The 22,760-nt window shown below is 33.6% G+C and overlaps 1 protein-coding gene across 6 annotated transcripts in view; it reads left to right on the forward strand.

The window, feature by feature from the left end:
- LOC128997853 (guanine nucleotide-binding protein G(q) subunit alpha) overlaps positions 1–22,760 on the forward strand; it is a 74,082-nt gene that overhangs the window by 35,945 nt on the left and 15,377 nt on the right. For 2 of the 6 annotated variants that reach the window (XM_054423622.1, XM_054423620.1), the window contains exons 2-5: positions 15,767–15,951; positions 18,587–18,741; positions 20,689–20,817; positions 21,547–21,675. In XM_054423622.1, coding sequence (XP_054279597.1) covers positions 15,767–15,951; positions 18,587–18,741; positions 20,689–20,817; positions 21,547–21,675 — 598 coding nt within the window. The remainder of the gene's footprint in view (positions 1–15,766; positions 15,952–18,586; positions 18,742–20,688; positions 20,818–21,546; positions 21,676–22,760) is intronic. The other 4 variants (XM_054423619.1, XM_054423618.1, XM_054423617.1 and 1 more) reach the window with 2 other exon arrangements.

Genomic DNA, 22,760 nt, shown 5'->3' on the forward strand with positions numbered 1-22,760 from the left:
TGATCGCGCGGACAATCCGCGACATGGCGCGGACAATCCGCCCAGGCGGCTTAGGATCGCCCCGTGTGGCCACTCTCATTTGATTCAATGTGTTGTCGGACCACGCGGATCATTGATCCGCGTCGTGTGGCCCCGGCCTAAGCGAATTACCATTTAGCTTACCTGGCTGTATTTCTATGAAAATATTCCCTTAAAATTTATCAGATTTATTTCCTATTCAAATAACATAAATTTTAATAAGTAGGCTACGTTGGTTTGTTGACTACAGGGAATGCAATAAGGAGTGTTATTGAAATCTCGATAGCTCAGTGTGAAATAAACAAATTCGCCAAAACAAAAAAGCAAATCGTTCCCGGGTCCAGGTCTTACCATGAGGCCTGCAGTAACAGCTTATTCCCTAAGTGGGAAATTTGCTAAAAGGAGGTGTACTGGATATTGGTGGCTAAAAAAAGATGTTTTAAGCGATAAATACTTAACTTATATATAAATATTAAAAAAAAACTGACAATGCCTAAAATATACTGTGGTCAGGGAAAATAACAGAAAACGGCCAGGGTAGGTCAGGGAAAGTCAGGGAATTCACTTAAGATATTTTCGTGGGAACCTGTTAACAGTTATCATTCATTGAGTGTTAAAAATTAAAATACTATCCAGCTGCTAGATAAAGTGGTGAAAATCATTTTTAGGCGGTGCATATTATTTGAGCCATCCGTGGCACACGTAAGTATGCCGTTTCTTAAAACATGGTCATAATATTTGCGTCCCAGTTAAGGTCAAAACCATGTTCTCCAATATGAATGTTAAGTATTACATTGGATTTTTCAAATCGCGTTGCCAAAAACACATAGGCATATTACATTATATTTAATCTACGTTGAAAGTCAAACCACGCTCACCCACACAATCTAGAGTGTGGACGTAATGTTAAATGATGACTATTCACCGACAGTTAATAAAGGTTTTTTTCAACCCAGCCTAAGACTACAAGTACAAAGTTAAAGTGGTACAAGTACCATAAGACACTATTTAACTTGTAGTGTAATACATATACAACAAGCTCACATTTTGGTATTCCTGTATCCGTAATTAAATTGCCAATCAGCTGATATGCATTGTTACATAACTTAGTTATCTATGGGTTTTAGTGTTGTTGGGAATTTATTGTGAATAAGTCTCTAACTTGGCGTTTTCACGAGCTCTAGTTAAGTATGCGAAAAGACCCTTATTAACGCCCTGTATATATCTTACTGTATTACGATTGACGTAGATCAAGTAAGTATTACAAACAATCTGAGATAAAATACCATTTCCAAACAGTTGAGTTCACATACCTCTCCCCGTCGTGTATAAGTACAACCCTGGATACATTTGACCGAACATATCTCGTAGTCCTACGTGGTTGATACAAGATTCAAAGTTGTAATTTGAGAAGAAATATTAAAAATATCATCAAAGAAAATAAAGTGCGGTAGGTACGGTAATCGAAAAATATCGAAAAGAAAATGAGCTTGTAATATCGAATCTATACAAAATACTAACTCCTTTTTACAGAAAAAAGCGTTTCTTGGTCTCCAATCAGTTTATTAGTAGGCTACTTTCCATCGAAAGAGTTTCTTGTACAAATAAGTTAAGTAAATATACCGTCAATAAACATACACACTGTTCGTTAATAACTAAATAGCCTGTTTTCGTTACTTGGCGAGATTAAATCTCTGAAAAATTTAATTGCTAGATATTCAAACTGTAGATTTGTTTTGTGGTAGCTGTCATTGTTTTTTTATTGTTTTTTATATTATTATTACTGATAGTCTGTGAATATACGAATATGTGTAAACAATCGTTTATTAGCTGTTGCGGGTTTTTTTATATATAAATGTCAAAAGTTTATACATGAAAGTTTGATGTTTAAAGCGTGGAAAACATATTTTGTAATTGCAAAACTGTTGTCATTTGAAACGGGTTAATACAGAGTGTTCCACTAAGGGGTTTTAAACATTTGAATTTATATTCTTACCCATGTATGCACCGAACATTTTGAAACATTACACAATTTATAAAGTAGGTTTTAAAAATATACAGGGAAGATTTCAGATCCCTAACCCTTGTAGAAACAAAAGTGGAATATTAAAAAATGGCACTTTAAAAACAAAAAAAAAAATTATATTTGTATTGCCACATTCTAGTGAAATAAGACTTTTTCGTCAGGAAGTTAGAAAATAGCATAATGAAAAATCTAAAAGTAGAATCCAAAATTATTCAAACTATGATTTATCGCTAGTTAATAAATAATAATGAATTTAATATAATTAGTCAATAATAAATTTTCAATATGCCACAATGTTGTTTCTACAAGGGTTCGGGAGCTAAAATTTTCCCAGAATATCTTTACAACCTACTTATAAATTGTGTAAAGTTTCAAAACTTTTGGTCTGTACATGGGCAAGAAATATAAAATCAATTGTTTAAGCCTTTTCGTGGGACACTCTGTATATATATTTCATAACACGCCTGTGGCACATAAATACATTAACTATCGAATGTAGTTTTGTACATATGTTGGATTTATGGATTTAACTTTGGATTTCGCCCTGAAGGGAAGGACAGGCACACAGAGATCCACCAACCGCAGCTCTGTTTGCTTCGTTTTGAGTTTCATTCATGCTGCAGCATAAACGATCACAAATGCATGTTGATTCTCTCTAGATCCTAGTGTGGCATTTCCTTATCATGAACTATGTTCAATTAAACCAATTAATCTGTCGAGTTTTTACATTTATATTTTATGTTTTACTACTGTTGTCATCGGTTAGTTGGAAATTGAGCTTATAGAAATCGCCAAGCATAAATTAGTGGCTGACGTTCTTTTGTGTGAAAAATCAAATGTTTAAAATACGGTAACTCTAATTTTACAATTTTGATTCTCAGGATGGTTGTCTGAAGCTATTCCAGCGAATCAAAAATAATAAGCGTAAATATTACAATCTTAAGAAGCTAATAGATTGTTTATTTTTCAAACTACGTGGCATTTATTAACTGAAAGGGGATTAATTATAAAATCGGTTGCATTGATTGATTGGTTGGTGATTGATATAAGTGTGCTACCTATTTTATTTGAAAGTTATAAGAGATATAACAAAACGTTAATTTGTAGTTGCCTTGGATTTTTTATTTTATAAACATTTGGTCAAGTTGAATAAATAATTTTAGACGCCATTTTTCCAATATGGTCGCCAACTTTGACTTTTCTTACGGAAGATCCTAAATTTTTTGATTGTTTTAGAACGTAAATGCAATTTTAAAACGTTTTTACTCTTTGCATTTTTCCTTTAAAGCTAATCGTTTAGGAGTTTACAACTAGAACGTTTACAACTAGAAAACATGACTTGCGGTGTACATTCTGTGTCATGTAGCTCATAAACGAGTACGTTTGGAGCGAAAATGCAGAGTAAAAAGTCTTAAAATTGCATCTAGATTCTAAAAAGACCATAACATACATAACAAATATTGATTCCATTGTTTCACAAATGGCCACCATTTTCCAAACTGGCAGAGTAATTTGAAAATAGGAAATCTGTGTATGTTTTATGCGTGGTAGGTTATATTTCGTATTCACTTTGATTAAATACGAGGGGACTCGTACGCAAATAGTTGCGCATTTTTATAGAGTTCAAAACGTGTTAACCTTTCAAAAAATATGTGTGTTTAAGACAGTGATAAGGTGAATCATTGTAGATCTATAACTTAGGATGGCTGATTTACCTACCCCAATCATAGTACAGATTCCTTTAAATGTAGCCAAATTATAATTCACACTTAAAACAGTTATAAATTTCTCAGTATCACTGGATCTTTGAAAACGATCTTTAAAAAGAAATTCGCTAGGGCCCTAAAAGAAATTACCTTTTTAGTTATCCTCCGCTAGATTATGAGCTATAAATGTACACATAAAAATTGGTTAAGTAGGACGGGCGCAAACGGGCGCAAAAGGGATACATAGAAAACCCTTGTTGTATTAAGTACATAGATAGGGTTTAAACGATTTGTAGAAAATCACCTTAGTTGCAGTATTCGTATAAATCTGTTGACAAAGGTTTGTTAGCGAAGACGAAAGTATTAAACTATTCATGCTCGCTTCTTTGTAGATTTTCTGTGAATCATTTCTCGCAACTTGGGTTGAAAAATAACATTTTATCTTCTCTTAGTTGTAGTCCTCACCCAGTAGAATATTAAAGCATACAGTTTGTATAAGATAAATAAACTACGTCCTCCATTGGTTTTACCGGGTTTAATATTTCAAAGAAAGATGGAAACCTAAATACATATGGTCCGCGATGTTAGCAAGATGTGCGTAGTAGTAAAAACTATCGTCTCATAAATAATAGGAATACCAAAATTTTAACTCAGAACATTATATTAAGAGTCTATAACACTTTCTATCCCTGTACATTATCTGCTCCTTTTCGTAAAAATTATGGCCAATTCTGTGCTGATTCTATATTCAATTTAAAACTAATTTTGTCTCTGGTATTTGTGCCTTTGTCCTTAATATGTGTATACATTTTAACAACTTTTAATGTGTTTTTTTTTTAAGTACTGAGGCTCACATTTTACCGTGTAAAACTTATGTTTTGCGTTGTCTATTGTATTATGCCGACAGTGAAGAGTCTGATTGCGATTGGTTATGGTATTTTTTTATATACACTTATTTAATGCGAATTTGCAACTTTCTAAGCCACGAAGATTCTAAAACTTAACTAACTAACTGGTACCCTCTAAAGGCATTTTTATCATCCGTAAACAATGTATTCCAATTTCAGACTGAAGTTTGTATCCTAAAACAAATTTCTCGAATCAACGATTGCAGTTCTATTGTTCAGTGTTGTATTTGCGGATCAAATACAGATTGGTTAGAAATGAAACAGTCTTAAACATCGTAAGCCTCAGAGTGAAACAAATTACATTTTACTACAAAACCTAGAACAATTAGGGCAGTTGAAAGAGCACAATAGTTTTTGTTAGTTTCTACTTGAAACACGATTTTAAACGCTAGCGCGTTTCTATACTTAACCCACTTGAACAACGGGGAAACCTTCAATGACTATTTGCCATTGTAATCCGTGTCGAAATTTCAGATTGTTAGAAATAGAACAATAATAGCCGGATTGTTGGAAGAATATCATTTGCTGTATACAAACGAAATTTTATTGTTTAGTAAGATATTAATTGTTTGGTTTATTGCGCGAGGGTTTTCTTTTATACGTGATTTTGAGAACGTTCAGTTCATCTATTGGCGTGGTTTCCCATTGTTTAATAAGCTTTTAAAATTAATCGTTTATACGAATTGTCAAATTCAATTTGTAATACGCAAATACGCAAAACGTAATGACTGTACTTCTAGGGATAGGTCGTGACTGTTAACAATAGCCATCCTATTTATCGATAAAAATTGTACAAAACTCATGACAAAGCTTCAAAAACTCATTTTACAATTTTGTTGAGTATCCTTTTAAATTTCAGCTTGAATCATGACGTAGGCCCACTTTTATACAATTTACGCTACTTAACTTAATTTAGTACAGTTTGACTGCAAAAAACAAGATCCGTCGTTGAATCAATAAAAGCGTAAGCGTAGATAAAATAATCTCCAACTATATTTGCTCTTTCGTAATTCACTACACCTTGCGAACTAGTGCACGTTGCAGGGTATTTTAGCACCAAATATTATGTTTTCAAGTACAATCACATACCATAGAGGAGCGAGCTGGTCTAGTGGTTAGAGCGTGGGACTTAGGTCCCTGAGGTCCCGGGTTCAAATCCCGCCAAATCACCAATGGATTTTATCTAATTGATAGTGCCGCAACCCCTAGGTCTAACCTAAAGTAAGTTCAAAACAATTCCGTGCTCGCGCCTAGCGTCTTAGAAAAAAAATCACATACCGTAGCCAATCTGTGATGCGATATATAAGACATACCTCGATAATGTGTCGATTAGTTCTCACCATTGTACTAACAATTAAACTATTATATTTTGTAGTTTAATTCAACCTTATGGATATAACTAGTCATTCTATTCCCTTGTTAAAGCTGCAACAGTTTTAGAACACGATGAATGTAGTTGAGTTTGAGCCACAGTTTCTGCTGTCAATTACTGATTGTTGTACACACCAACTTTTTGACGAAGCCAAACAGAAAGTTTAACTTATTGTACACTATGTCATATTTCTAGCATATAAAGTACCCCCTTTACAGAAAACCTGCAGACTGCATTTCCACTTGTCTGATTGGAATTTTACAAAAGGAATTTTTTAACTTTTGAGATTTATTCCCTACTTAAATGACCTTAGATTTAATAAGTGTACCGAGGTTTGCTGCTACAGGAAGGAAAAATTGGTCTTGGTAAAATTGTAATAGTGTAGTATGAAATAAATTTACACCCATAACCAAGCAAACTACACAGTTATTTTTTCTCTATAAGAATAAAATGGAAATTTAAAATGTACAGTTTTTTGGAATGTTCTCTGCGACCTATAATTATACTAAAACGCTTTATTATACAATTTGTTTTGTTAAATTCTAACCGATGGTTTTAAAGAAAATTTGACATTTTTATGTTTTATTTTTAAAAATCTAATTAAAAAAATTAAAACCATCATGTTCCCATGATCCGATCTTGCTGGTTCGCGAACTCGTTCAAATTTATCCAGCCCTACACGTTTATAAAACAATCATCAAAATCGGACCAAAATTACTCGAGTGAGCTTGATCCTATTCATTAAATATTTGAACGAATAGTGTTTTTGAACGTCTGGGGTCATCCAAATTAAAAAGTAAATCTGTCCCGGTTCTAGTTCTTGCCTTCATATAGTAGCTACTCCCTCAGAGGGGAGTTCGCTAATATAGTATCAACAACGCAAAGCTCATGGTATAAAATTTAAAGTAGTATAGTACTGTAGATGTATCCCCGCGAGTGGTGTAATTAAACTATAATCACAGACCAAAGAATACGTACTTTTCCCTTGCATAGGTGTATCTATTTGAATAACAACTGGCTACAGCGGATACATAGAGGAAAATCTACCCTCTTATTTAAAGTTAACTATTTAACATATCAATAAAGTCATCCGGTTTTTGACGTTTCGTTTTACACTTCCACTGAACACTGATGTAGCTATTTAGACTTTAAACATGTTAGTCAATCTGGTATTTAGTTTATATTGTCAATAGTGTTTTTGTAAATAGATGACAAAGGGTATCAGGACATTTTGTAAAAGTTGTTGAAGGGGGTTGTTTAAAAACATTTTAGATCACCTGTTTGCTACAAAACACAATCAGAATAACTCCCATGATTGTAAAAATACGCTTAACATTTACACTCTGTATCAGTCTAAGAATGTGTGGTCCCAAAAATAAAATTTATGAAGTAAAAGTTGAAATAAATTTCGATCATCCCTAATGTACTTAGATCAAAGTATTTTGTAGTTTTTGATGCCTAAAAACAATACACTGTAATAATATCAATGGTACGGTACAGTTTGGTGCATGGTAAAAATCGTCGTGTTCAAACGTGTTTATTTACGTTATTTCAGGCGTCTGGTCCTCATTCAGGTTCCAACAGTTATGGAAATTAATTTAGTTTAGTCAGTTACATAAAGATAATTGTAAAATTGATAATTTACTTTGCTAACGATTTTTTACTTGATTACGAATTAGAAATAAAAAAAATACGTGTAAAACTCATCGAAAATATATTTACGCTCGATGAATTAACACAATTTACGATATAATTTACAAGAAGGTGAATGTTAAAGATTTTTAGACAATTATCACGTGGGTATTTTAGACGCTGTTTTATTTCAACGGTAATGCCGGTCAAACTATTTTATGAAAATGAAGTATGTAAATAATAATTTTACTTTCAATTTTCATTAATCAAAATATTATATCAACAAAACGATAAAGATTCTGTCCAAACGTGGTTTTTCGACGCGTCGCCTGACAAGGGCCTGGTAGACGAACGTTTTGTAGCCGTAAAAATAGTGAAGGAATAAACGGTACAGGGTCGGGCACTCCCTAGCGCTCCGATCGATAACTCGACCCGAACTGCTCCGAGGACTGCCGAGGGGTCCCGAACCGCTCAATGTGCCATACCGGCCGGCCTGTTCTCGTCTCATTCATCTGTTCATATTGACGTACCCCTTTAACACTACCCCTCACAACATATCACTTTATTGTCCAAAAATTCTATTAACCATCCTCTTTCGAATGTTATTTTGTTGTAGTTGATTTTAAGTTGCAGACATATGATTGTTTATTTAAACATGATTTCCTTTGTTCGTTGATTCAATTTAGGGACTACGACACTAACAAAGAATGTTTGGATTTGAACTGTAGATTTAAAGATTAAAGATCCCGTATTGGGATTTTCTTGTCTATATTGACATTTATAAACACTTTTCCTGGTTGATTCACTTGGTTTTTGAGATAATTAAGTGGATTGAAAGGATTTGGGATGTATTTACAATAAAATATGTACATGCATTTTTCATGTAAACTTCAAAAGAAAGTTGATACAATTCAGTTGTGATTCCTTAATTCACTATATTGCTCGTTGATAGGGAAAATATATACAGAAGTATCTTGGTAACAAGTTTACATTTACCACTCCCTTAAAAATCTTCTAAAAAAAAATATTTTTTCATGATTGCTATTATCTATCCATGGAATTTCTCTTCAAGATGACATCTTATTAATGATAATAAATTGGTCTTTGAATCCATTCCATGTATCAATTCCTGCATTTGCATTTGTTCTATGTGTATTTTCCCTATCACCCTATGAACTTGGTGACACAAATCAATTCATTTAGTCCTCTTTGAGGCTGGTTCAAATTAAATTCCTCTAGTTGATAAGCTAATGTCAATCTATGTTGGTTTTCCCTGTAGCAATTAATTGCTGGTAAAAAAGTAATGATCTATTTATGAGTATATAAAGGTTATGGAAATACATTTTTATTATTCATTACAAATTGCTAACCACATTGTTGGTCTGATACTTGGTAAAATATTAAGTCTTTTCACTGCTTGATATTTCTGTAACTCTTAGTTGGGAACCTGCTTTGAGGACTTAACCTGTAGATGTGTCTACCAAGAAAATGAAAATCCTGGGTTTATTAAGCTAGTTGGTCGGATACTTGGTAAAATATTAAGTGTTTTTCACTGCTTGATATTTATATAACTCTTGGTTGCGAACTCGCTTTGAGGACTTAACCTGTAGATGTGTCTACCGAGAAAATGAAAATCCTGGGTTTGTTAAGCTACTTATGATATCTTTACGCTACCTGTCTACCAAGAAAATGAAAATCCTTGGTTTATAAGGCTACTAATGATATCTTTACACTAATGGATCCTTACTTCTCCAAAAGCCATAACTTCTTATACTTTAAATGTTCTGACAAAAACTATTCCACGAAATGTTTTTGGCGAGTAGATTATATTATTATTTACAAATTACTTTAGGTTATTTATTGGTAGGTTTTATACAAACATAGATAACACCCTCATTAAGATTTAATATGTTAAAGATAAAAATTTTGTTTTGATAATCAGAGTGAAATTTACATAGAACCTGGATTAGAGCTGTGTACCTACAACTATTTATGTTACTTTTTGAACTGGACGACTCATTTAATTAGATTCTTATCCATGCAGTACTTTTTTTTATTACAACAGAAGTAGAAAATGAATTACACAAAACAAAAATAAATTAAGAAAACCCTCCTTACTAAAAATTAATTTTGTAAATTAGGGCTCATTTGTTTAACGATTTATTTATAATTCATGTTGCCAATCTACAAATTTTGCATGCTACAATCATACAAGATGGCAAGGGATACATGTTATCAAATTCGACGAATCCAACTAGAGAACTGATAGAGTCGTGGTTAGTGGAGTCACAATTTTTTTGTGGTTCAGAAGTTCACAGCATCACTGATATTAACATAAGAAGACAAAATTCAGTGCTCTGTACCATACTGTTGATGATCTTTAGGAAAGCATAATAGCTACGTATCTTTACGCAAGAGGAGGAAGATTTAACATTTGAGACAGGTTTTCGATAGAATCTTCCAAATAGCTGTGGCACACTGAAGAAAGTGCGATTGAAGAGTTTTGGTTGCAATTTGTACCAAGACCTGAACTAGACATAATCCTCAATCGTCTTACAAGTGAACAGTAAAGGAGTGGAGGGAATTTAAAAATGTAAGTTAAAACTTAACGCTAGGACAACATTATTGAATTCTTTTAAGTTTAAAATCGGTTCAACATTTTCAAACGAGAGGTCACTACGGAGAAAGTGTCCACAAAGGGGCAGCCATAGGTGGAACTCATAACACACCCCTTGCTGCTTATCTTGTTCACAGACCTAAAGTGTAAGCAGTGTATAGTATTAGGTATATAGTGTAGCGTATAATCAATGAAGATGATCAAGAAAACCATATCCCATCAGTTTAGGTAGCGGAAACAAAGGTCAACTTTGTCAACTGTCTTCGCCATGTTGATGAATGATGAATTAGGATTTTTATATTTATGTCAAAAAATGAAACTCACCCTGAAGATGTATGTTTTCTAGTTCTTGTTACGCCATTGACCATTAAACTAATACTTTGTTTTTTTTCAGGTGGGTACCTGTTGTGCAGTGTTGGTAAGAAAATCAAATTTATATGGACAGGATTTCCTATAAATATTGCTTGGATGAGAACTTTAATTCTCTGTACCTTAGGAAGTATTCATTGATTTAGTTATTCCTATTTTTATATTCAATATTACAAAACTATTAATTTGCTAATTGCACACATTCCTTTCTCCTCTAATTTTTTAAAGTTGATTTTATCCGATTCTCCTTCCTAAAATGTTTGAGAATAACCTAAAGTGTCTAATTTCTAAGAGTTTTTGCACTGTGTTTTGTAGTCTATGTTCATAAAAAGTAGTGTCATAAACTCAATATTTTGTTGTATTTAAATTTATATATTTTTTAAACCTAGCAAATAAATTTAACAAGAATTTGATCCAGATTTGTTTAGTAATTAATTTACTGTATGTAAAATGTTACCGATAAAACTATTCTTTTCAATACATCTCAACTAAACAGTAAACGCAAACAATTGTTTACCCTCCATTATTGTAATTTATTTCCCACTTAAAACAAACAGAAGCGAAAATGTACTTGACCTATTTTCAAACGCAGGATAACCACTCATAGAATTCTGTGTATCATGACTTGCAAACTATTCACTCACTTAGTCCACTTTCATACCAAATTAAATATGAACCATCTAAAGTAACGACCGTTGATGTTTATTGTTTCGGAATCATTTAGCAAGATACCTCTCGGTTTGTTTATTGCGAGAATAAAACTCAAGTGCTGTTAGAAAATCAAACACGTCAAGTAATAAATTGTGTGCATTCCAATACAATGTGGCAAATAAAATCTTCATTTCAAGTTAATACCTTTTTGTGTTATTCATGTTTGGGTTGGTCAACCATATTGATGTAGCATCCCTCCCTGTCCCTGAATCCCATTTATATTTCAATTACTTTGATTCCTCAGATCAGTTTATGAATAATGATCAATCCCAAGAAATTATTTGATGTTTGTTTAAGTGAAATGTTTTGCGTTTTGAATATTCAAGTGCTTGATACTGAGTTTTTGTCATAAAAATGTATAGGGAAATTTCACTAATAAACTTGTAAAAAGCTGCTCTTTCATTGTAGTTTATTGCTAATAAAAGCAATAAATTTAAGGATTTCAAATTTTTTTATTACAGGAGCATGTATACCTTGGTCCAGTGAAATACTTCATTAAACCATTAATCATACTCTATTGCTGCTTTGTTTGGTATAACTAAATATTCAGTATCCCAAGTAAATTTTTTGCAAAATCACACAAACGTTTTTTTCTTTTGAGACATTTAATAAGTATCTTTCAGTAGCTATTGAAACGTTTGAAATGTAAACTGAAAGATACAATAAAATACAAACGATATTGTGATGAACTTTACACAATAAAATACAACTGATATTGATAAAGAACTTTTTCTAAGCAATTAGTTTTGTCCTTTAAATCTCAGAAAAACTTTACTTCAACTGTGTAAACCAAACCAAAGTTTTTTGAGCTTTGTAGATTCATAAACAGGATTTCTTCTGAATGCGTCTTTTGAAGCGCAGCATTGGTTGTTGTTAATATAATGGCAAACATTCAAGACAATTTTCCCATTCTAAACAAGTAATAACTATGAAAGCAATTTTTGAAATTGATTGTGAACGCATCCAGTGACTTAAGTTGGAAGGATTTGAAGTATTATTCTTTAAAATTAACATATTACATCAGGTTTTTTTTCTAAGACGCTAGGCATGAGCCTGGGATTGTTTTTCACTTCAGCCTATACCTAGGGGTTGCGAAACTATCACTTATATGAACTGGCGGGATTTGAACCCGGGACCTTAGGGACTGAAGTCCCGCCCTCTAACCACTAGACCAGCTCGCTTCCCAAAGTTAAGGGTAGTTTAGGGTATAAATATAACTGTTTTTATAGTATAAATAACCAAACCAGTTGCAAGTTTCAATGTATGTTTGGGCGGGGCTACATTTAGTGGTTTAGAGTGTGAGATTTTAGTCCTGAAAGCTCACTATAATGCTGCCAATTACAAAGAGATTTTGATCTTTTTTACCTTTTTGTGAGTTTGAACTCCTCTATGGCTGCAGGTTTAGCTTGAAAAAAAAGAAAATTGTAGACAAGGAGAGATATCCTTGGGTTTACCGAATTATGTCAAGTCAAAATTTCCAGAGAATTTCTTGGATGAGCTGAAACAGTATGATAACTGGTCTGGATAAAAAGTTAGTAAGCTTTAGTTGAAGGTGTATTGCAGTTAGTCAGTTTCAGTTGTAGGCTAATTACAGTTAGTCAGTTTGAGTTGTAGGCTGATTACAGTTAGTCAGTTTGAGTTGTAGGCTAATTACAGTTAGTCAGTTTGAGTTGTAGGCTTATTACAGTTAGTCAGTTTGAGTTGTAGGCTAATTACAGTTAGTCAGTTTAGTTGTAGGCTAATTACAGTTAGTCAGCTTAAAGGTTAAGCTCAGTAAAACATCTTTTAACCGCATCCTGTTAAACCATAACCCGGGTTATTCAAAACCATCATTCAAATTCAAAACAATTAGGAAATGAGCTGGGTGACAGGAACTGGCTGTGGTGGCACAAGTAGTAGGTCCGGCTTGACCAACGGAATGTGATGGAGCAGACGACGATTTGGATCTCTTACAGGGATATGGATAAAGATCAGAAATTAGGCTAACTGTCAATTTAATAATTTTGTTGATTTTTAGACGACAGCAATTTTAAAAACATTAAGTTAGTTGAAAAATCTTTGATATGATTGACATAGCCTTTTAATTTAACTAACCGAAACAATAGGTCATCCAAAACGGCTTGTCTCCTTTGTTTTAATTAATCGGGGTTCGACTGTACAGTTTGTTTAGTTATAGGTTGAAGAAAATTGCAAAATTTCCCATGATGAAAGCTATATTTTGATCCATAAGGATATGGTTGACCTGGACCTAAAGTCTGCCTCTTCCCATGCCTTGCTTATACAGAATAATAGAAGAAAAATAATTAGTGAGTGGTTGACTCAGAAAGAGCATGACCATGACCGTGATGTTGTGGGTTTGCATCTTGTTACCACCATTAAAAATTGATCATTAGGTAGAAGCAGGTCGCAACCTCTTTTTATACATTTTTTAATGGTTGAAGTATGTTATTGTCTTTTGTTGTTTTTTCTCAAACTGTTTGCAAATGCTTTTCCTTTGTATCCTTCACCATTAAAATAGTAATGCATTCAAGCTACTCCTCCAGCATAAAGGTGTATTTGCAACAAATTGTTTGCAACTACTTTTCTCTATATTGTACATCATTAAAATAGTATTACAGTCACGCTAGTCCTCCAACTTTTTTTTCATCTTTGAAGACTGTAAGGGTGTGTTTGTTTAGGCCAACTTGATGATGTCTTCCACTAAGTGACCTCTTTAGTATTCATACCATATTCTATGATCCATCTTTGTAATGGTATTTCGATGATTCATGTGAAACATTTAAACAATTGGGTATTGTTAGTGTCATTTACAACCTTGTACTCAGCGTTGTCATATCCATTTTTTCTTGGAGAGTTGGGTTTTTTGTCAGACATTTTTTTTAAATGGTGATAAGTATTGGTAGAGTTATAATTTTGGCTGTAGACTCCCTCTTATCTGGACTCCTCGGGACCGAGGCCAGTCCGGATAATGGTTTTTCTGGTTAAACCGATGTCCCAAAAAGCTGGTTAAAACAGACAATTTAAATGCATACTGTATACAGTATTTGACTTAAATTTAGTAGGGCATTGTATTTAAACACGTGATCATTGGTCATCTTTCCCATGAGAACAGTCGTTTCAGTACCGCCCACTTCCTGCCGATCTAGTGTGGTTAAACCAATGTGCTGATAAAAATTGTCCGGTTAAGAGATGTCATTTCTGCCGAGTGTAGTCTGGAACCGATGTTCGGTTAAAAGGTGTCCGGATAAGAGGGAGTCTACTGTATGTTGTATCTACTAATATGTTGTATCTACTAATATGTTGTATCTACTAAAAAATTAGCTGGCTACACTGGAAATCGCAACTGAATACAGAGACTGCAGCAACTACACAAAACAAATTCTTCAATATTGTACTGCTAAATCAACAGACAAATTTAATTTCTATATATGCTAATACATTTTCTAAATATCCAGGAAACAACTTTAAACAGTAGTTGTTCAGGAAATAGTGGCCAAATTTAGTTCTTGCATGTTTGTACAGTATTGACTGGTACCTAAATCCATTCATTGTCACTATCTTATCAAACTGTCATTTGTCTATAATGAGTCAGGTGATAAATAGCTAACAAAGACTCTAGGAGGTTATTTTTAAGGTGTTTATTCCTCATTATGCTCTACTTGTTTTACACATTTAAAGTTATGTTTTGTTTCTTTTCTCAAATTTAATATTGCCTGATTTTCAGATTAAGTGTGATGAAATTTGAATACTTTCAATAAGATATAACTGAAGAAGAGTCGTCAGGATTAATGAGTCCTGCAATTTGTTTCTTTTATAGATGTAACCATTCTCTTCCATGAACCATTCTCTTGTTATGAAAGACAAGTTCGGAATGCTTTATACCTTACCTCGGACTAGGCCTATTACGTCACGGAATTATCACAGAGTCGAAAGCCATTAATTGGTAAGGTTGAACCTAATCTTCCAGGCCCAAACATCCTCGCTAAAAACTAGACTATTACTTTTTCCATCACAATGTGTAAATAGCAACAATTTCATGACGTTTCCAGATCTATCTCACAACATACCAAGGACTTATGAAGATTATTGTACTAGCAACTTATCAACAGGGAAGTTCAGTAAAAGTCCAGTGGTCCCAGACTTTGAACAAATACTTGTACAACAGTTAGTAATAGTTATAGTTATTTTAGTAATAGCTATTTTCCTGTAGGTGAATTCACTAAAAGTGCAGTAGTCCCAGACCTGGATCTTAACGTGAAGACTATTGTAGTAGCTAGCTCCCAAGGGAATGCGCTAGTCACTATCCATGGTATAAGAGCGTACAGGAGGACAGGTATCGTTAATCATAGGTAGAAATATTGATTGCTTCAACTATCACCAGCACTGATGTATCTGTACTGTCAACAGGCACTGGAGAATCTGGAAAATCAACATTCATCAAACAGATGCGAATTATCCACGGGTCAGGTTACTCAGATGAAGACAAACGAGGCTTCATAAAACTTGTCTACCAGAACATCTTCATGGCCATGCAGAGTATGATACGGGCGATGGACCTCCTCAAGATTCAATACGCCGACTCATCCAATATTGTGAGTACCGTACTGTACTGAAACTTCGATGTTTGCTGTGACCCTTCTACCTTGACTATGAACCTTCTATGTTGACCGTAAAACGTACTTTGACCATGAACCTTCTATATTGACTATCCTTCTGTGTTGACCGTAAAACTAACTTTGACCATGAACCTTCTATATTGATCGTTAAACCTTCTATATTGACGATGGACCTTCTATATTGACCGTAAATCCTTATAATTTGACTATGAACCTTCTATGTTGACCGTAAAACTTACTTTGACCATGAACTTTCTATGATGACCGTAAAACTTACTTTGACCATGCACCTTCTATATTGACTATCCTTCCATGTTGACCGTAAAACTTACTTTGACCATGAACCTTCTACATTGATCGTTAAACCTTCTATATTGATTGTTTATCCTTCTACTTTGACTATGTTGACCAATAAACCTCTATGTTGGCCAATACACCTTCTATGTTGACCAATACACCTTCTATGTTGACCAATACACCTTCTATGTTAACCAATAAATCTTCTATGTTGACCAATATACCTTCTATGTTAACCAATAAACCTTCTATGTTGACCAATACACCTTCTATGTTAACCAATAAACCTTCTATGTTGACCAATAAACCTTTTATGTTGACCTATCTTAATTATTCCATATTGACTGTAAAACCCTGTAGTACTGAGACTGTTGTATCTTCTAGTTTGATCAGTCTTCTATCTCCATATTGTACCTTCTATTATAATGACTGTCAAACCTTTATCTTTGAACAAAATCCTTCCCTTTTCATCTTCATCCTTCCATGTGGCTGTTGGAACAGTCTCGTTGACCATAAATCTTCTGTATTAATCTTTCACTTCCTATATCACCTGTTAAACCTGTTTCGTCTTGAACTTAAAGTCTGTCTAACAATCTACCACCACCGTTACATTTCTTCATTGTCTGTGCTAGATTAGTTCCAACCCTCAAAAATGAAGCCATAGTATATTGAAACTTTTACCGCAAACATTTAAATGGCTTCCATATTTTTAAATATTATTAAACATTACAATCCAAAAGGACGAATAACAATATCTTTACTGTGTGTGCAATTCTAATTTTGCTGCGATATTTGAGAAAAATTATCCGTTTAAATGGTTTTTACACAAGTCTTTAAAAAGGAAGTCTAGTTTAAATCCGTTAAGAGATGATAGTGTGCTAAATAAAGGCCATTCATGTAAAATAGATCATGGGTTTGAAGATTACATCAATAACCATCAAACTGATAGGGGTCATGTTAAGAGTTGTGAGACGATTTGTTGCATCTCTTTGGGAGATAGCTGTAATGTGTTATAAATTAATGCTGTCGTTCATCTGTGTGTAACTTAAGCACAAATGTTCTCGGTTTGCGATTAAAAATTGTCTGATGTTTTGGCCTGCATGAGATAAGTGACGCAAATCATGTTTGTGGACCATAAAGGCTGCGTTCTCTTAGCTTTTTAAGGAGGAAAAAAATTGGTGAACAATTTAGGAAATAAATAGTACGGTAGGGCCTAATATTATTTCTTGGAAAGAGTACTACTTTCCAAACACAGGCCCTAGGCCAGTGAAGACAGGCAAATGCATGGTTAAATGATTCTGCCAACCTCTTTAAAATAAAATATAAAAAAATCAATTAGCGGTTTATCTTATTAACATCTAGTTTTACTGTAATATTCGGCTCATGTACATTAGTCTATGACATAAGTAGTGCCAGGTAAAGAAATACGTGCCTAGGATAAGGGAAAGCTGCCTTTTAAATACCTTGTTATGGTCAAATGTTAGAAACATAAAATTGTTAGGAACATAATTATTTTTTTTAGATAAAAATTGTCTAATGTAAGACACATGCTACTTTTATCTCAACTTAGTATTTGAAGCTGCCCTCATTTGAGCAATGCTTTTAAATACAACAGCAATAAGTACCGTACAATTTAAAAACCATTTTTGAAGTACAAAAAACATTTTAGTTGCCTTTTGCTTTCTGGCAGCTTGGTTTTTTCTTAAATCCCGCAGTCTGTTTAGAAGTTAACAGTATTCATTTCAGTATTTGGTTTGCACTGAGACTGAGGCATAAGAGTTAGCAGAGGTATGCAGGTATACGCTTTATCAAGCAGGTTGACAAACTGGGTATATACAGTGTGTTACACAAAGAGAAAATGCATAGCGAGTATACCCAAATGTCCACAAAGAGTGTCCACAGAGAAGTAAGCTACGGAGGATACACAATTATGGGACGACCGTGGGTTTTCAGCTCTGGTGTTGTGCTGGAAATATACTTGACACAAGCAAAGAAGAGCCCGAGCGGTGAGTACTGTGTGAAAATTCCTATCGCACAGGGTCTTCCTCCACCATGAGCGTTATAGTACATGACGGTGAGGGGGTCAGTGTTGGACTTTGCCTTAGACACCAGTGAATATGGCTGTGCTAGACACCAAAAGTGTACCATTGAATGTTTCCTCTGTACCTTACTTATCTGTAGAGGGGATAGATCAGGAGAACTGAAAAACCATACAATATACATGTACCCAAGAGTTTCTGTAGTGTAAATAAATAAGTACTCCATACCAATTATTACCTACTGTACTGGAGCTAATTTTTAAAATTTCTTCCAGGAAAAGGCGGAATTGATCCGAAGTGTAGACTTTGAAACAGTCACAACGTTTGAAAGTCCGTACGTTGAAGCGATCAAGGAACTATGGGCGGACACAGGAATACAGGAATGCTACGACCGCCGAAGGGAATACCAGCTCACAGACTCTGCTAAGTAGTAAGTGTTGCTAAGTAATAATTTAAAGAATGTAGTTTTATTGGTGTTATGTAAATATTTTAATTTTTTTTCTGAACAAACCTTAATTTTGAATCTGCAAGACAAAGATTGAGAATTTGTCACTGTATTTAAGCTTTCACAACATCAAAGTAGATATTTGATTTAGCCTACTACTGATGTTAACTAAACTGTAGACTATAGTGTTCCTTTATTTGAAACTACCCTACTTCAATATTCAATCCTCAAATTTCCATTGATTCAAGTGATAGCTTATACTTAAGTATTGTTTTAATTATGGGTAGATAAAACCTCATTTGTAACCAAATAAAGGAGAATAGATGTCAAGAGTGAGGTAGACAACTTTAAAGTAAATACAAAGAAATTAAGAGGAATGTTTCAATTTACCCATTGAGAAAAAGTACGGTTCACAATCCTTGAATTCTATTTTGGGTTTAAACATTTATTTTATTGATGGCTTTTGATTAAAGATTGTTGAGACGATAAAATTCTTACTATCGCAAATTTTGAAAATGTTTAAAAAAATATTGTTGATACTGGAAAATTCTTCATGCTTCTTGCAAAGTTGTTGGGTATTTGTGGGTTTTGCTAGCCTATCGGTTACTTGAAGACAGTATATTAATTGAGAAAAATGTCACATGAGTTTCAGGTTCAGGAATGTAGCTGCTGTCCCTTACCGTTCACTAGCTTAAATTAAAAAATTTTAGCACTGAGACATAAATAAACTGTATTCTTGTTAGGGAATTGATGTTAAATTTAGTGTTTTTCAATTTCACTTAGGTTTGAAATGCTGTAAAAACCGAAATATACCTATTTTCTACAAATCAGTCCTCTTAACTAAACCAAACAACTCGCTTCCTTATCGGTCTCTCCCCAGTCTTAGAGAAAAATGTTTGCATAACTGTATATTTATACCTGGAATTTACCATAGAAGAGGAATAGTTTCAAACAATCTCAAATTCTTGCAACAAAATTTAATGTGGAATTAAAAACCATTAAATAATTTCTCTTGAATGTCAATCATTAAAATTCGGATTTATATTTAGATTGATAGACCTCATATGAAATTCTGAATCGTAGTTTCTCTCTCACTCAGTACTTCATTAGTTCCTATTGTGTCTTTTAACACCAGTATTGTGTACCAATTTCTACCCATTTATTACACAAGAATCAGAGTTGATAATAGTGTAACTTTATTGACCCAATCAAGTATTCTAATGTTGGATTTAAATTCCTAAAAGGCTTGTTATTGACTTTTACATGTAGATTTTGTTTCAGTTGTTAGTAAATAATTTGAAGTATCAATATTAATAATTTTTCGTTAACTTTAAGGTTGACCTCTTTTGGTAGATCTAAAGAATAAATTTAAGTTTATTTTCTGTTAATTACAGTTGAAATAGATATTTAAATATACAGTAGACTCCCTCTTATCCGGACACCTTTTAACCGGAAGTCAGTTTAACCGGACTACACTCGGCGGAAATGACATCTCTTTAACCAGACAATTTTTATCAGCACATCAGAATAACTGGACTAGATCGGCAGGAAGTGAGTGGTTCTGAAACGACTGTTGTCGTTGGAAAGATTTGAAACCAGTGATCACGTGTGTAAATACAATGCTCTTCTAAATTTAAGTCAAATACTGTATACAGTATGCATTTAAATGGTCCGTTTTAACGAGTTTTTGGGGACGTCGGTTTAACCGGAAACACCGTTATCCGGACTGGCCTCGGTCCCAAGGAGTCCGGATAGCAGGGAGTCTACTGTATTTAAATGCACAGTATCAAGTTCAAAGGATTAAGTGCAGCAAAGCAACGATTTCTAGATGCCAAATTTCCAAACATAACTCATTTGTTTTGTTACTCATAAAACAAACCAGAGCTATTGTAACAATCTGCGCTCAGTTATGATCAAGTTCTTTTTCTTCAGTTACCTGATGGAAATTGACAGAGTAGCCGCGCCAAACTACCTGCCAACGGAACAGGACATTCTTCGGGTTCGAGTGCCGACCACGGGAATCATAGAGTATCCATTTGACTTGGAGGAAATCAGATTTAGGTATAAGGCGGGCATTTGTTATGCATGTTTCATACAACATAGAGCATGCAGTGGGGATTTATTTTGCTGATTCAGGCAATGTTTTGAAATCTAGATGGCATCAGGTGATGGGTTATTTATGCCTGATGGGTTATTTATACTGGTTTGTTCTTCCTGTGATTATTTAGTATGATTATTGTTTACTAGCTTGCACTAATCTACTCAATGTGTTTGTTTGTTTTATTTTTTTATAACATTTTCGTTGAATTAATTACAAACATTGATCAGTCTCTAATGCAATGAGAACGTTTAAAACAAATCATTTTTGAATTAAGATATGTAGGAAAAATCTTAAAAATTTGTAATTGGGTCCAAAAGACTGTAACATGTTGTTTACCAATCTTTCTTGTGCTGGACAATCTTCTCCTAAGTTCCTACCATCCTCCATACTTGTGCACAATAAGCTGTTCCAGCTGTGATGCAATCCCATGGTCACTTGTAAGTCACTTGTAAATAATCCCCGATACTTTACGTCCTCTTCCGCTCAGCTACGTTTCTTTTACAAGGTACTTTGCAACAATTTCGATACCTTTTATCACCATCCTAAATCCTTTCCAACACTTCGTCACCTTTCCTTCCGGTTTGAATTTGATTTCATTTACCTATTTCCATTATAGAATGATCAATGTTTTGCTCGAATTCACCTCAATTGCATGATGGGATAGTTGTTGCATGAATGCATGATTTCAGCTACTTAGACGACATAGCAAGAGTAGAGGTTCCTGACTATCTTCCAACAGAACAAGACATTCTGAGAGCTCGAGCGCCAACCACTGGCATCATCGAGTACCCCTTTGACTTGGACTCAATCATCTTTAGGTACAACTTTGGGTGCTGTTAAATTGAACCCTGGTTGTCACCTTCTTTTGTTATTAACTCAGTTTTGAACCAAAGTATTGTGCAGAATAATCTGTTTCAGTTTGATGTAACTTGAGAGATTTGAATTGGTATTTGAGTAGAATTCAACAAATGCAAATCCCCAAAGGAAAATTTAATTTGGTCGTAGCTATTCTTTGTTAGTCAAATGTAGAATCTCCCTATTTTGTTTTTTACTATGTTTTCCTATTTAATACCTAAGACGTTTCTGATAGTAAAAAAAAACCTATAAATGACTAGCTTTTGTAGCATAGTAGACAGAACATTCGTCATCTTGAATTTTTTTTTGTCCCATCTGCTATTAACCAATGTCAATGGTGAAACCAAATAATATTGTGCAAAATTATACCATTATTTTCATTATTTAATCTGCTAATCAACATAAAATCATACAAAATAGGTAAAATGTATTTTGCATGATCCTAATAATTAAACTAATAACAATCTTTAGTCCACTTAAAAAATTACGGGACTTGGCCTATGAGTTGTAATAAAGATTACTCAAGCACACAGATTTTCTAGGTAGGATATTGGGTTTTTACTGGCTCTAGTTAAATAGAGTTTGAATTTTAAAGCATCCCAAACATATGCACGTTAAATAATACAATTCTGGTTGTTAATTGTTTTATATTCTTTTTCTGAAGGACCCAATAATTAGAAGATAATACCCAATTGCTATAAAATATGGGATATTCCCTTTTTTTATTTAAGCTGATCCACTGTTGTAAAAAATTATTTTAAAAGGTGTGTGTTGCTTCTCTTTGCTATTTTCGTGCTAATTTCACCTCATGCTTTAAGTGTGTTGTTAATGTTGTTACTTGTGTTATTGGGAATTTTCTCTTTGGATAATATACTTAATTATGCTATTTAGCGCTAATTTCTTAACATACGTTTTTGTGGTTTTTAATTCTTATTGATGTTTTGTTAATGTTTAATTTCTAGTGAATTCAGGAAATGGGTGATCAAACAATATTTAGCTATAAAAAATCTTTTGGAGCAACAAAAAGCTCATTTTTTATACTTTTTAA

The sequence above is a fragment of the Macrosteles quadrilineatus genome, unplaced genomic scaffold, assembly GCF_028750875.1.
Source record: "Macrosteles quadrilineatus isolate MER2022 unplaced genomic scaffold, UCM_ALF_1.0 Scaffold_7__1_contigs__length_78375512, whole genome shotgun sequence".
Classification (NCBI taxonomy): Eukaryota; Metazoa; Arthropoda; class Insecta; order Hemiptera; family Cicadellidae; genus Macrosteles; species Macrosteles quadrilineatus.